Raw genomic sequence first — 15927 nt, forward strand, 5'->3', positions numbered from 1 at the left:
GCATTTTTAAACATTTAGAGTGTGATTTTACAGGCAAACATCACATGTCATCTTTGACCTTTAACCCTTATCTATAGTTAATATCTATAACTAATAACTTATTTATGACAATATAAATTCAGCATGGCCAATGGACAGAAAAAAAGAAGGTAAATATGAAAATAGAGAAGATTATGAATAAATATATTCTTATTTTGAAGTAAAATTTAAAAAAAATTATTTCAAGTTTCAATAAGTCATGCATCAGATTGTTCAGTAATTACATGGAGTAACAATTGCTTATTTCTAATAATAGAATAACACATGCATATTTCTTTTAATAATAGAATAACAAATGCTTATTTCTTGGAGACAGAGTAAAAAAAAAAAAAGTAGACGTCTGACAGCTCTTTTGGTGAAAAGGAGTGTGGCCTTCACACTATACCTTCTTTAAACACGGTTTCCTTGTGTCCCAACATGCTTAAATCCACGTTGCCTTGGGAACTCTGGGAGTGCGAGCGAGAAGGAGGCTGCGAAGTAAAACACGCTGGGTCGCAGGTGCTGAAAATGAACAGTGTCCAATGATCCTGAAAGACAAGGCAATTTGGCAGGCACCGTCGGAATAATGAGAATAGAATGGTAATGTTGTGGGGCTGAGCTCTGTTGCAGGGGCATTTGCGAGCCAGGCCGAGGCCAGCGTGCGCGGCGGTCTCCACGTCGAGGTGTTTGCACATTAACCTGCATAAATAGGGATTACAAAACCCCCACCCATCCGCCTTTGTCTGTGTCTCACTGAGGCTTACACTCACCCTGCAAAGTCATAGGACAGCTCCTAGTACAGGCAACACAGACATCTCTTCATGTCAATCTAGCCGGTGCAAGCAGAAGATACCACAGGAAGCAATATGAGAAAAACATGTTGAAGTAAGAGAGACAGAGAGAGAGAAAGAGGACTCTCTAGAGAGGGATAAAGAGATGGATGAGACATAGCTGTCTCTTAGAGGAACTACTCCTCGTGTTCTCTCAGACGTGACAAAGCGATACTAGATTAGACGAACTTGAAATAAAGGAAGAACTGTACTAATCTGCTGCCAGATACACTTCGGCCAGCTGGAAACACCTTGACAAGTGAGGGAAGAGGTAGACTTAAGACCAGGAAACTGCATTGAAACGGTAGCTTGTAAAGTTAGAAGTTAGTCATGATTAAAAGAAGTTCAACTACTGTTAAGCTACTCTTATGAAGAAGTGATAACACTATTTTGATTGTCCACTTTTGACATTTTACTAACTATAAATAACTACATTTCAACTACCAGTCATTAGAGTATTAGTAGGCTGCATGGTTAATATCTGCTTACACTTTAATTTGGTGGTCCCCCAACAGACATGAAGTGTTACCACTTCATAAGAATATAGCTTGACTGTAGTTAAACAATGAACAATGTAGTTGAAACCAATAAAACCATTTTAGATTCCCAAAAGAACATTTCAGTGAGCAGTTCTTAAAATAACTGTGTTTTTATTAGTGCTGTCAAACGATTAATCGCGATTAATCGCATACAAAATAAAAGTTTTTGTTTGCATAATATATGTGTGTGTGCTGTTATATTTATTATGTATATATAAATACACACACATGCATGTATATATTTCAGAAAAATATGTTATGTTTATATATTAAATACATTTATTTATTTATAATATAAATTATATGAATAATGAATAATCACGATTAATCGTTTGACAGCACTAATGTAAAGAACATTCTAATAATCTAAAGAACCTTTTTCCACAATAAAGAACCTTTTGTGGAATGTAAAGATTCTGTAGATATGAAATATTATTCATGGAAACATCAATGCCAGTAAAGAACCTCTATTTTTAAGCGTGTACAGTTAAATAATACAATTAATCTATTAAAAAAAATATCTTGGTGACATTGCACAGCTCATTGGTACAACAGTGAGAGTTGTGCGATAAAGGTCTTTGGTTCAAATCTTGGAGGAATACACATTTTAATAAACTAAGTAAAACTGCAACTGCATAAAATGTATCAATGGCACATTTTATTTAATTAACTTGACCTTTACTGACTTTTAGCAAATAAAGACACTTTTTTTAATGCGCAGACTACTTAAGTGTGTGCCAACAGACAGCAACCAATAAAAAGTTACCCGCTTGTACGCAGTTAATTTAAGCAGCAAGCGGAACAGAGATAAATTAGGTGAGTGATAGTGAAGTGAATGTTGATCTGAGAACTGTGTCTGCCAGGATCCACCACTGAATTCACTTAAAATGAATGATAAAACACTGACTCTGCTTTGATGCAGAGACACTTGTGTTTACATCATGAAACCTTGTTCTCATTTTAATGTGAACTAGAAAACAGACTTGGAATTTTGAAAAGCTGAGAAAAAAGCAAAAGGGTTTCATTGAAGCCTTGTGTCTGTTCTTTCTCAACTAAAACTGTGTCAGGCAGACATTGTCGCTGTTTCAACGTTATCTTATCCAGTTTCATCTATTATGGCTTTTTCACTCTTTAAGAGCAGTTAGAGACCGTTTACATCATGTTGGCACTGTACTGTAGCTCTTAAAGCGACGGTGCGCAGTAATGTTCCTCGCTATCTTTCCATTATCAACAAGTCTTTTCCAAATGCAATGCGAAGCCAACAAACATTCCCATCTGTTATCTTGGTGAGAGGTTAATGCTTTTGTTGACCTCCTGATGCCCTAACATCATGTGGGCTACATGTCTTTATCACAACTCTGCTGTGCACGCTCTGTTTTTAAAGTCCCCTGCTTTCTCTCTAAACAAATCATGGCTTAAGAACACAACAAGCATTTACTGAACCATAGAAGAATTGTCCTGCAGGACACAGGAGAATTACCAGCACTCCTTGAAGACATGCGGGCACCCATCAGGTTACTGCTTGAAAATTACAAATACGCACATTGCTGGAGTCATATCATCATAACATCTGGAAGAGACATAATTATCGGATATCATGAAATACATTTATTCATGTTTTCAGCCCTGACATTTCGATCAGTGGTGTGTTTGTGTTCTCTGGAGAATGGATGATGTGTCTTGCAGGTGAAAATTATCTCAACACAAGGTTTCAATAGATTCAGGCATGTGCACTGCTGGAAAATAGCTTAAGCTGGCATTTGTGGGATTTTTTTTTTTTTTTTTGGTCCAGTTTGGTCATTGGCTGGTAGACTGGCCAGCATGTTCAAAAAAAAATATATAAATAATAATAATAAAATAAAATAAAAAACAGTCTAAACACATGAAGCAGGTTAGACCAGCTGGTAGTTTTAGTTAGTTAGTTAGTTAGTTAGTTAGTTTTTTGGTTGGTCATTAGCTAGTAAACATTGTTTTCAGTAAAATAATTTTACCTAACTATTTAGTTTTGTTTTTGAGTGCACTGAAAAGAAAATCTAAAATTTGGTAAAATTTATCTTTTTACTTCTTATGTCTCAGTTTTATGAATCAAATGTAACTCTCAATGAAGAGGAAGAAAGAGATTTGAAATACAAAAATTATTTTGTCTTCATCTCAATGGTGCAGGTGGTTTTATTTTTAAAAAACAAGAATAAGACTTTTTACCAAAAGAAGGTGAAGCTCTTTTCAGCAATGAGAATTATTTTGCATTCTTAATATCTTTCTTTAACTCTGACAATGTTGCATCTCTTCAAAAATTATAATAATACCATTATGTTTGGCAGCCACAACTCTCTGCATAGTTTACCATAATTCTAAAGGAGGTCAATGCTGATCATCAGCAACAACAGCTCCAGAGCCTTCACCACAAAGCAGATAATGCTGTTTAAATACCAAGGAACAGGGGTGATACAATACAGGATGTTACATCAGCTCTTTTATTGTGAAATTCAGACAATAATGATGCAATTGTTCTTTTCTTAGTTATAACATCTCTTTCCACCATGTATTCTTCTTTCACATAATTACAGCATCACTTACATTCATTAGAAACAGAACATTTGCAGACCAATCTTTGAAAAAAAAAAAAAAAAAAACTTTAATTTATTTGCTTGGCTCTGTAATATTATATTTTTTGTTAGTTTCCAGGGAGAATGTACTATACATTTTAACTATAGTGATGTCAGTCGATTTCAGTGTTATATTACAATGAATTACTGTATATACTATTATAGTATTTGTTTATATTTTGAATGAGCTTTTATTTTTATATTTTCAGCTTTCATTTTAAGTTTTCGTAATTTTGTTATGTGCCTTTGTCATTGTTTTAGTAGTTTTTTTATATTTATATTTAGCCATTTTATTTTTATTTCTGTATTAGTCATTTTTGTATTTCAACTTAAGTATTTTAAGTTTTTAAGTTCTTTGGGTTATGTTTTTCATCTAATATTTTTAATGGTTTTAGTTAACAATAACAACAGTGATTGATTTAAATATTTTTCTATTTTTGTTAATACATACATTACAATTATAGCTATTGGGATCTAAAAGGGTTGGCACTGATAAAATACATTTTCAGCTCTAGAAATATTATTTTCTTATTTTCATTACCAATGACTCGGGTTGGTAAGATTTTAAAATGTTTTTAAAAGATGTCTCTTCTGCTCCCCATTTCTATATAAAAAATGTATAGTATTATATTCTATATTCTATTTTCATATATTTTAAAATGGAATTTATTCCTGTGATGGCAAAGCAGAATTTACAGTTGTGCTCCTTTCACTTCTTTCATTCACTGCGCTGTCAGTTCTGATTGCGGTTCTACCATGTGGACAACCATTGACTGAAAGAAAAATCCCAGCAAGAAACATGTGCTATTCAAAAGTACATTAGGAAATTGGGGAAAGTGCACAGTCAAAGGGCCCCGTGGTCTTCCCTGTCGTATTTAATTGAGAGCTCTCCTAATTGAGCCTCTTTGTCATTCAGCGTTATGGCACTCATTCTCTTCAAAGGCTACAGGCTTTGCCAAGATCTCCAGTCAAAGAAAAGTTTCCCATCCGCCCATTATAACAGGAGAAACGTCCCAGGTTACGTATGTAACCATGGTTCCCCGAGGGAACGAGACGCTGCGTCGGAAAACGCTAGGGGAACGCCTTCAGCGATACCAAGCTCTGAATCATATGTGTAATCAGTCGAACGATGGGCGAGACGTCAGTGGCGGGTGATGTCATGACCAGGAAGCTTTAAAAGCACGTGAGGTGCAGCCGGCGCTAGCTTCTTAGGAGTGAAGCAAGCTCTAGTAGGGATGCCGGAAGTATGGCCTTGCGACGCAGCGTCTCGTTCCCTCGGGGAACCATGGTTACATACGTAACCTGGGACGTTTTTCTATAAAAAGATACACCAGACACTTAGAAATATGTTTTAGTCAAGCTGTCATATAATGGCAAGACCAAAAGCATAATGTGAATAAAGGGCTGAAGTTGTTGAGGAATTGATAAATTAGCTTACACAAACATGTCAGCTTTTGATATTATCATGCCGGTTCCTCTGATTTTATTGAACATGAATGAGTGAAAACAACTAATACAACAAACAACTATGTCACAGAAATAATAGAAAGTAGGGATGGGAAGATTCACAAGCTAGCGCCGGCTGCACCTCACGTGCTTTTAAAGCTTCCTGGTCATGACGTCACCCGCCGCTGACGTCTCGCCCATCGTTCGACTGATTACACATATGATTCAGAGCTTGGTATCGCTGAAGGCGTTCCCCTAGCGTTTTCCGACGCAGCTCGAGTTCCCGAAGGGGAATGCAGAGTTGTCTGCGTGACCTGGTCTGACTTCTCCTTTGAAGGCGGCATGTATAAAAAAGTAACAATATTTTATGAGAGAAAGAGAGAGACAGAGAAAGAGAGAGTGACAGTCTCTTCAGTGGTCTGTAGTCTCTCTATAGTTCTGAAGTCTCTTTAATCTTCTCCATTAGAGAGAATACTTTAAGAAACCATAGGAAAGACATTTCTCAAAACTTAACACTTCAGGGAAAAGGAAATTTTTTGGCTGCTAAAGGAGTTTAAATTATAATTTTCAAAAAAATCTAATGTTAAGTTTCTTTAAATGTGACCCTGAACCTCAAAACCAGTCTTAAGTCGCTGGGGTATATTTGTAACAATAGCCAAAAATACATTGTATGGGTCAAAATTATTGATTTTTCTTTTATGCCAAAAATCATTAGGATATTAAGTAAAGATCATGTTCCATGAAGATATTTTGTAAATTTCCTACTGTAAATATATTAAAACTTAATTTTTGATTAGTAATATGCATTGCTAAGAACTTCATTTGGACAACTTTAAAGGTGATTTTCTTTTCTGATTTCTCTTTAGATTTTTTTGCACCCTCAGATTCCAGATTTTCAAATAGTTGTATCTTGGTCAAATATTGTCCTATTCTAATAAACCTCCATACATCAATGGAAAGCTTATTTATTCAGCTTTCAGATGATGTATAAATCTCAATTTCGAAAAAATTTACCCTTATGACTGGTTTTGTGGTCCAGGGTCACAAATATGTTCAGATGAGATACCAACTCATTTACATCTTGGATGACCAAAGGGTGAGAAAAATTCAGCATTTTTGGGTGAACTATACTCCTTTAAAAGCTTTGTGGTTTCACAACTGGCATTGTTTTGGCTAATATTTGTGAAGAAGACTGTTACTGTGCAGATTTTTTTATTTTTTGTTTCATCAGACTATATTTATATTTCTGTAGAAGGTGTGAGGGCGAAATTGGCTGTGTAATGTCAGACCACTTCTGTGCAAAGTTTGCCACTCATAATATAAGAGGCAGGATGGAGGCGGAATTAATGAGCCATCTGCTCCAGGGTCCAGTGCAAAAAACGAGAGCAACCCACTTAGACACACCCCCAGGCTCCGACAGATAGAAATAAGATGTCACAGTGTGACAGGAATATATGACTGCACAAGCCCTTAACTATTCATTCTTTTGTGACATATATTCGGTAGATTTTAGTAATTAATCTGAAAGTACATTTAGATTGCTAGTTTAAAGTGAAGTGATTAGGATTGAAGTGATTTGGATGGATGCTTTGTTCTCTACATATGAATTCTATAAGAAATTATAGAGCACTATACATTTACTTTAAAGTCTCCTACTTTTATCCAGGTGATTGAGCAGCAACAAAAAAGAGTTTCTTCGGTAGGGAAGACTATGTCTGCCGATCCATTAAAAATAGAAAATGTCAGAGGAGATTATCATTCTGACCATAGCCCAAAAGCCCAGGTGTCAGTCTGACTCAGTGATTCATTTTACAGTTTGCTCTTGTCCTGAGTTCTGTTGCTGATAAGGGATTAAGGAAGATTTAAAGAAAATTCCATATAAAGGTCTCTACTAAATCAATGAACTGTATCAAATTTCCTAGTCGAACTACTCAAATGTTTCTCATGCTTTAGGGAAAGCTTATAGGTTTAATGTCTACAATGATCAGAAAATAATTTCAGCACAAAATATGGAATCAATTTGCTTTACTAGGTTCAGTGCTCAACTGTAAAAAGGGCCTGATGAAACGGGGCCAGTGTGAGACAGTTTGGATGAGCTGATAAGTGCCGTACTTCCTAAAAACATTTGGATTTCTCAAGACTGTTCTTGTGAATTATGCTGATTTATATGTCACCAAACAAACATTGTCTAGATTTGATGAAATTGCAAGAATTACTTAATAGTCCTGAAAGCATTAGCTAAAAATTATAATATTTTGCAGCAGGGTATTTTCTCTGAGGGATAAGAATCAGACAGGCAAAACTGTATGACACAGTGTCTAACAGTTTTATTTTAGAATGATGTATATACTATTATTATATTTATTACTAGCTTTTATTTTTTATATTTCCAGTTTTCACATTTTAGTTATATGAAATGTTGTGCTTTTGTCATTTTTTTTATGTCAGTTTTAGTCATTTTAGTGCTTCAACTTAAACCTAAACTTCTTTTATTTCAGTTAGTTGACAAGGAAACATTTTTTTTTATTTTTGTTTAAGTTGTTTAAGGTTAAGTTTTTAATCTAATATTTATATCATATTTTCAGCTTAGTTTCAGTTAACGGAAACAAATGTTATAATTTTAGGATTACTTAACACTTAAAACTTGTTTTTGTAAAAGAATCACTGTCTTACAACAATACCAGTGTTTTGACAGCACCCCTTTTGGCCTCCCTTTACTTCTGGCAGGCCAGATACAGGTGAAAAGTCACATGAGAAAAGGCTGTGTCATGATTGGCTCAATGACCTGTAAATCGTATAATGCCGCCTATCATGTTCTCTTCATTTCTGTGATTGGCTGATTAACCTGTCAGTGCAATTGACGCCCACCTCTCATGCGTGCAATCGTACCTAGGATGAATTAAACTGTTCTGGAATACCCAATTGGTCAATCAGTGGTCATATATTTAATAAAAAGTCACTAAATGTTATGAAATAGACTACTTGTAATGTTATAAACTCTAACACAAAATTGCTTGCCTATTTATAATATGTATACAGTATATTGAGGTTGAGGCCAGTACAAATATTGCTATTGTTAAGATCTGCTATTTTCTTTCCTGTTTTCTAGTGCTAAAAATGATCTATTTTTGTTCACAGTGCCAATCAGAGGTCTATTTGTGCAGTTGATGATCTCGCCCTAGTGCCGAGTTGTGATGTGTGGGTGCACCATGGCAATACAAGGTTCAATAGTGAGCCTGGCTCTACTGTTCTTTGGGATTCAAGCTGTTCCTAACCCCACCAGCAAACTAGTGAGGACCACAAGAGTGAGGCGACAGGTTCCCGAAGACGGGGGTCCCTCTAGCAACCAGACCCAGGCCATGATCTTCAATCATGTATACAACATCAATGTACCTCTAGAGTCACTCTGTTCAGTGGACCTAGACACGGTACCAGGACCAGGGACAAACAAAGGTACAGCTGGGAGTGACAAGATGCCGACAGAGTACACAGAAGAGACAGTGGACTCGGACAGCCAGGTGACCTTCACCCATCGCATCAATATCCCAAAGCAGACCTGTGCTTGTCCTGCGGCTGCCGCCATGGAACAGCTGGCTAACCGCGTAGAGATGCTGGAGAGGGAGGTGTCCTTGCTTCGAGCACAGTGTAGCTCCAGCTGCTGCGGAGAGAGCTCTGTTATGGGTACGTTTTAGATTTTGAGGTGGATACACATTGCTTGCATATCCTGCAGTGTTATATAAAAAAAAGTGATGTCTCTGAGATCTGACTGGATTTGTTCATGCAAGCATGCTTACTGTTATGGTATTTTCATTATATAACAGATAATGATCTAAAAAAAATAATAATAATTTGTTAAAATTGTTCAAGCAGTTTAAACCAAGTATTTCAAACTCATTTCAGCCAAGGATGCCCTGGTGAAAAATAAATATACTAAACTGTATGAAATATATTTATTTCATGCTAAGTATACTACAAATACATTTATATATGTATGTACTTAATACAAATACCCTGTAATTGTACTTTTAGTGTACTAATCTAGTACACTTAAAGCCTGCTAAACTGGAACAACCAATTTTGTACTTAATGCACTTTAATTGTGGGGAAGTAGTGCTACAGTCCAACTAAAGATATACTGAAGTATATTTGATTGTGCTAAAGAGGAACTATTGTAAGTACACTTCAGGTACACTTTAAATATATTGCATTTAAAGACCCATATTGTTCAAAGATAATACTATCCTCATCAATAGTGACATTAAAACCCATTTAGGCTTAATATAATAAGAAATGTGCATTGTGCACAAGTAGTATCCAAATAAAGTTTTATTATAACTTTTATATCAGCATAAGTCTTGAGCAATTTGTCAGTATACGGTAGATTTGAACTACACTGAACAAAATTATAAACGCAACACTTTTGTTTTTGCCCCCATTTTTCATGAGCTGAACTCAAAGATCTAAGACTTTTTCTATGTACACAAAAGGCCTATTTCTCTCAAATATTGTTCACAAATCTGTCTAAATCTGTGTTAGTATTCAATTCACGTGCAACAGCTCTGGTGGACATTCCTGCAATCAGCATGCCCATTCGCACGCTCCCTCAAAACTTGCGACATCTGTGGCATTGTGCTGTGTGATAAAACTGCACATTTTAGAGTGGCCTTTTATTGTGGCCAGCCTAAGGCACACCTGTGCAATAATCATGCTGTCTAATCAGCATCTTGATATGCCACACCTGTGAGGTGGATGGATTATCTCGGCAAAGGAGAAGTGCTCACTAACACAGATTTAGACAGATTTGTGAACAGTATTTGAGAGAAATAGGCCTTTTGTGTACATAGAAAAAGTCTTAGATCTTTGAGTTCAGCTCATGAAAAATGGGGGCAAAAACAAAAGTGTTGCGTTTATAATTTTGTTCAGTGTATATGAAATAAATATTATCATATTCATAAATCATATTCATAATCAAATAGCAAGGATATATTATATGCAGACTGTGTATCTACAGCCTCTTGATGTTTTATAATGGATTAATCAAACTTATCTTCTTTAATCTTGAATCCATTTCAAGTGGCTTTTGGCTCATTGTACCCGGTGGATGAAACAAAAGTGCATCCTGGTCCTTCTGTCGGTTATGATGTGACTGCGGTGCTAAGTGAAGTAGAGGCTATATTGTGCATTGACCCATAGGGACAACAGAACTGTGGACGGTGGTAGTGTTGTGCTTGTTTAACGTCTCAAAAGGGCCCTCGAGTGGATTCACACCTGCAAACCTTGGCTGCGGAGCCCCTCCAGGGCAGCTAAAAACAGCTGAAACACTGCAGTAGTAAAGGGAAAGTCATATTAAGCTATACAAATGAGGTTAGATTGTGAACTAGATTAATTACAGCACTGCTGCTGGAGAGGTCTTCCCCTCAAGTCTTTGATAAGTCCTCTGTTTGCTGAATCGAACCAGGCTACATTTGCTGGAGCTAATAAGATTGCAAGATATTGCCTCAGAATTATTATGTATTTATTTTTTATTTTTTACATAAGGTTAATTTTAGTCCAACCTGATGGAAATTAAAGGAATAGCTCACCCAGTGTGAATTCTGTCATTGTTTACTCACCGACATTTTGTTCCAAATCTGTTTGACTTGGTTTCCTCTGAGGGAAATGCAGTAATTTTTAAAGATATGTTTAAAAGAGTGTCCAGGATACTGAAAGTGAGGACCAAAATGATGACCAAAATTATGATAAAGTGGTGTGACTTCTTTCAGAACACATAATGATAGCCTTGTGTGAGAAACAGTCTGTAATTTAAGTGTTATATACTTAAAGGGATAGTTCACACAAAAATGAAAATTCTGTCATTTACTCACCCTCAAGTTGTTCCAAAGCTGTATGAATTTCTTTCTTCTGCTGACCACGAAAGAAGATATTTTGAAGAATGTGGGTTATCAACTATTTTCTGGTCCCATATTGACTTATCAATGGGGGCCAACAACTGTTTGGTTACACACATTTATCGAAATAACTTCTGTTCAGCAGAAGAGAGAAATTCATACAGGTTTGGAGCAACATGAGGGTGAGTAAATGATGACAGAATTTAATTTTTTTGAGTGAACTATCAATTTAAAATTGTAGAGTCTGATGAATCAGTTGATTTAGGTCACAAAGCCAGTTTGACCAGACTGATCCAGACTGATTCAGTCACAGTGTTAACAATTGCCAATTTCTCCCTGACGTTATGGCGAGTAATTGATGACAGAAATATTAATTTCTTTAATTAACTTCAACATATTTGTTCAATCTTAGGTCGCTTGGACTTCGTCCCTCAGTGTGGCCATGGCACGTTCAGTATGGAGGTTTGTGGGTGTGTTTGTGAAGAAGGATGGATTGGCAAGAACTGCTCTGAACCCCGCTGCCCAGATGACTGCTCCGGCCAGGGCATTTGCATCGAAGGCGAGTGTGTATGCGACCGTAACTTTGGCGGTGAGAACTGCTCGGAGCCTCGATGTCCAGGTGATTGCTCTGACAGGGGGTTGTGCATTGATGGCGAGTGTGTTTGTGAGGAAGCCTTTGCTGGAGAGGACTGCTCGCTGGGCAGATGTCTGAACGATTGCTCAGATCAAGGAACCTGTGTGAACGGAACCTGCCAGTGCCGACCTGGCTTCCTGGGGGAAGACTGCTCTCTCATCTTCTGTGCTAATAACTGCAGCCAGAAAGGGGTGTGTAAGGACGGTTTCTGTGCCTGTCAAGAGGGATATACAGGAGATGACTGCGCTTCAGGTCAGTGTTCAATGTGTAAAAACACCCTTGTAGTTCTTGTTGCCAGGAAATTTGTAGACATAACTTATGGGTTTTAGACATTTATTCGCTGTATATTTTAGAATTATTTCTAGGGCTGTCAAGTTATTAATTTTTTTTATATAATTAATTACATAATGTGCAAATTAATTAGTCTAAGTAATGGCAAATTAATCGCACATCAATTCTGGCTGAGAAATTACCCCCCCCCCCAAAAAAAATTAAATGAGAAATGCATTAAATACCCTAGTACAAAAGTAATATATTTGAAATACATTTATTTCATACTAAGTATAGTTCAAATCTATTAACATATTTACTGACAAATCATTTGAGACTTACTGATATAAAAATTATAATTAAACTTTATTTGGAGTTCTACTTGTGCACAATGCACATTTCTTAATATTAAGCCTAAAATGTGTTTTAATGTCACTATTGATGAGGATTGTATGATCTTTGAATAATATCTGTCTTTAAATGCAAGATATTTAAAGTGTACCTGAAGTATACTTGCAATAGTTCCACTTTAGCACAATCAAATATACTTCAGTATATCTTTAGTTGGACTTCAGCACTACTTCCACACAATTAAAGTGCACAAAATAAGTTGTTCCAATTTAGCAGACTTTAAGAATACCAGTTTAATATACTAAAAGTAGAATTGCAGCGAATTAAGTTCATAAATATGTGTTTGTAACATACTTAGCATTAAATAAAGGAATATTTTAGTATATTTTTTATATTCATATACATGTTTGAAACATATATTTTTAGTTATTTTTATATTTTAGTATATATACATTTTAGTATATTTATTTTTCACTAGGATAGATATTACAAAAAAGCTTTTTTAGCTTTAGAAAGAAATATGTTGTTTCAACATTGCATAAATAATGATAATAAATGGGTATTGATGTTATTGATTTTTTAAAATTGAATACAGAAAAAAATAGATTTTTTTAAAATTATACTATAAATATGAAACTAAAACCACCAGTAGGTGACAGCAAGTGAGTCATACATTAATTCATTCGTTTGTTTGTTCGTTCGTTCGTTCGTTCATTCATTCATTCAACCAATTTGTTCAAAGTGCTGCAACATAAAGCCCATTAACGTACATAACTGATAAAAAAAAAAAAGAAACAATTAATATAGATGAAATATAATCAAATGTGATGTGTGACAGAGACACTTCTGGGTAATTTCGTTGACATTAAGGCAACTGTTTTTTTCTATTATCCATAAATATAACCATATTTTGTCCTGTAAGAAAACAGTACATCTATTATCTTGTTAAATATTAAATAGATTTTCACAGTAATTTACATGGTAATTTGTACTATTACAATTTGCAGCTAAATTACATATTGTTCTGTTAAATCAAAAATATTTGTAATATATTTTAAATCTTACATTACATGTAGTTAAAGACAGTTAGCATTTACAGTAGCTTTTTTTTCATTGTTTTAACATTATTACAGCTTGCTATATTGGCACAGTAGATGCAGTTAACCGTTACCCAAGAAAATGAGTTTGTGCTGGATAATTCACACATTTTGCTTTATATATTGCAAGTGAATATTTAATGTCTGACTCGCTTGGTTTTCTTTAAGCATTTAAAATCCATCGAAGAAGAAATGAAGCTATGACAAAAGCTTGTTTGAGAAAATACGAACATCATTTACATAGCATATTCTCTCTCAAAGTGTTTAAGCCAATTGCAGATAAACAAGCCACTTTATTAAGTGATGTGCAACTGGTATATTTTCTTTCCAATATAAATCCTCTCTTGGAAGAGCAGTAACCGATTCCCCAGTTACCAGCACACACGACAGATGCTAAACCCCACGGTAGGCCCCCCGCTCCTGCAGTCATGGCTGTAAAATTGGTGACAACTCACAGCATAACACCATTCATTTGTCAAAAGTCACATTCACTGGGGAAGATGTGTCATATTAACCAGGCCGAAGCAATTTCTCCATCACGCTTACCCAGGTTCACAGCTAGTTCGTGGAAAAGGCTGGCGAAACCCCACATCGCTGAAGACAGCTGTCATCTCACGAGTGGGAGAGGGAAGGGCAAATCATATTACCAGCCCAGTTCTCTTCTCATTTTCTGCAAGACTGAGTGGAGGCAAAATTGCTTATTTCATAGCAATTAGGAGAAAATAGTGGGGTGTTGTGTGCGAGAGGTGGTGGAATACGGCAAGTGGCTGCTCAATTATTACTCTCCACATAGCTTCTGAAGATTCTCTCCTCTCTTAGCTCATCATATTATCAAGGGAATGAATTAGGATATGGCTTTTCTTTCAGTTACTCTATCCAATTTTCTCGTTTCATTAGGCCGATGAAAAAGTAAGCAAAAAGTATTTTGCAAACGGGTAGCAATGTGGGGAAAGAAGTAATGAAGGAAATAAGATGTGATGGGAAGTTCCTTTTTGAAATCTTCAAATAGCTTAAAATGAAAAGATGTGAAATGTCTTTCTTTGACAATGACCATTTTTCTAATCAGTAGATATTTTCTATTAATCAAGGAATTAAATTGCTCTGACAAAAACATAGAACTACCTGCTTTTAACAAGTCTTTCTAGTATAATTCAACAAAACTAATCATGAAATAAGTAATAGCAAATTATACTCTAAACACTTTGCCAAAACATTTAAGTTATTCTGAAAGACTGTTAGCTGACATATTGTTGCTTTAGTACATGGCAATCGATAATCTAGACAAGCAGGGCTGCCAAAACTAATGCATGTACAAAGCTGAGAATGAATCCAGTTTGAATGGATTGAGAAATTGCTGTTAGAATTTGTGATGCTGTGCTGAATGAAATTTAAAAAACTGTTAATTCACAACACATTATATATATATATATATATATATTTATATCATTTGAATTATTCCTGATTATGCTTAGTATGATAGGAAATATATGCATAGTATGCTGATAGAAAGACTTTTCAAACAATTGATGTCAGCTTTCAAGTTTGTAAGTGATAAGACTTTCTTGTGAGACGTGGAAACTGAGAAGCATCCAGTTGGAAAGACCATTGCTCCCTTTTTGTCTAAGACTGTATCTGCTCAGCTTCCTGGATTCTTTTTCCTCTTTGAAAATAAAAAGGGGAGCTTCGCAGCTAGATATGGGTGAAAAGCACAGATGCTAGAGTGATAAATTTTGCTAAATATGCACCCTGGGACTTTTTTTCTCTATTTTGAGGGGTCTGTTGTAGAGGGGGACCAGAAGGAACGCCAGTCTGTCCTGTTCGTGTGGAAGGAGCTGAATTGTTTTCTCAAGTCCTTAGTAATTCCCGGGAGGCCACTTATAGCTGCTCCTATGAGCCCAGTATCAGGAAGAAGTCTCATGTGTTCCGGAGACCCGGGTTGGTTCTTAGTCTCTTGGGTAGCCCAAATGGGATTCTCCAAACTCTTTTTATAAGTAGCTACATTTTCTAACTTTTTCAAGTTCACTACATACCAGAACATCAGTGTCAGATAATACAATACAAGATGTGGCTTGGAACAGCAACTTAAAAATATCTATCTATCTATCTATCTATCTGTCTGTCTGTCTGTCTGTCTGTCTGTCTGTCTGTCTATCTATCTATCTCTCTCTCTGTGTCTGTCTGTCTGTCTGTCTGTCTGTCTGTCTGTCTGTCTGTCTGTCTGTCTGTCTGTCTGTCTATCTATCTATCT

At 35.8% G+C, this 15927-nt stretch overlaps 1 protein-coding gene across 1 annotated transcript in view; it reads left to right on the forward strand.

Moving 5' to 3' along the window:
• LOC107722042 (tenascin-R-like) overlaps positions 1-15927 on the forward strand; it is a 143476-nt gene that overhangs the window by 83489 nt on the left and 44060 nt on the right. The window contains exons 4-5 of the mRNA XM_016530270.1: positions 8578-9120; positions 11740-12213. Of these exons, the coding sequence (XP_016385756.1) occupies positions 8634-9120; positions 11740-12213 (961 nt within the window). The 5' untranslated portion in view covers positions 8578-8633. The remainder of the gene's footprint in view (positions 1-8577; positions 9121-11739; positions 12214-15927) is intronic.

This window comes from Sinocyclocheilus rhinocerous, unplaced genomic scaffold, assembly GCF_001515625.1.
Source record: "Sinocyclocheilus rhinocerous isolate Xijiao unplaced genomic scaffold, SAMN03320098_v1.1 scaffold484, whole genome shotgun sequence".
Classification (NCBI taxonomy): Eukaryota; Metazoa; Chordata; class Actinopteri; order Cypriniformes; family Cyprinidae; genus Sinocyclocheilus; species Sinocyclocheilus rhinocerous.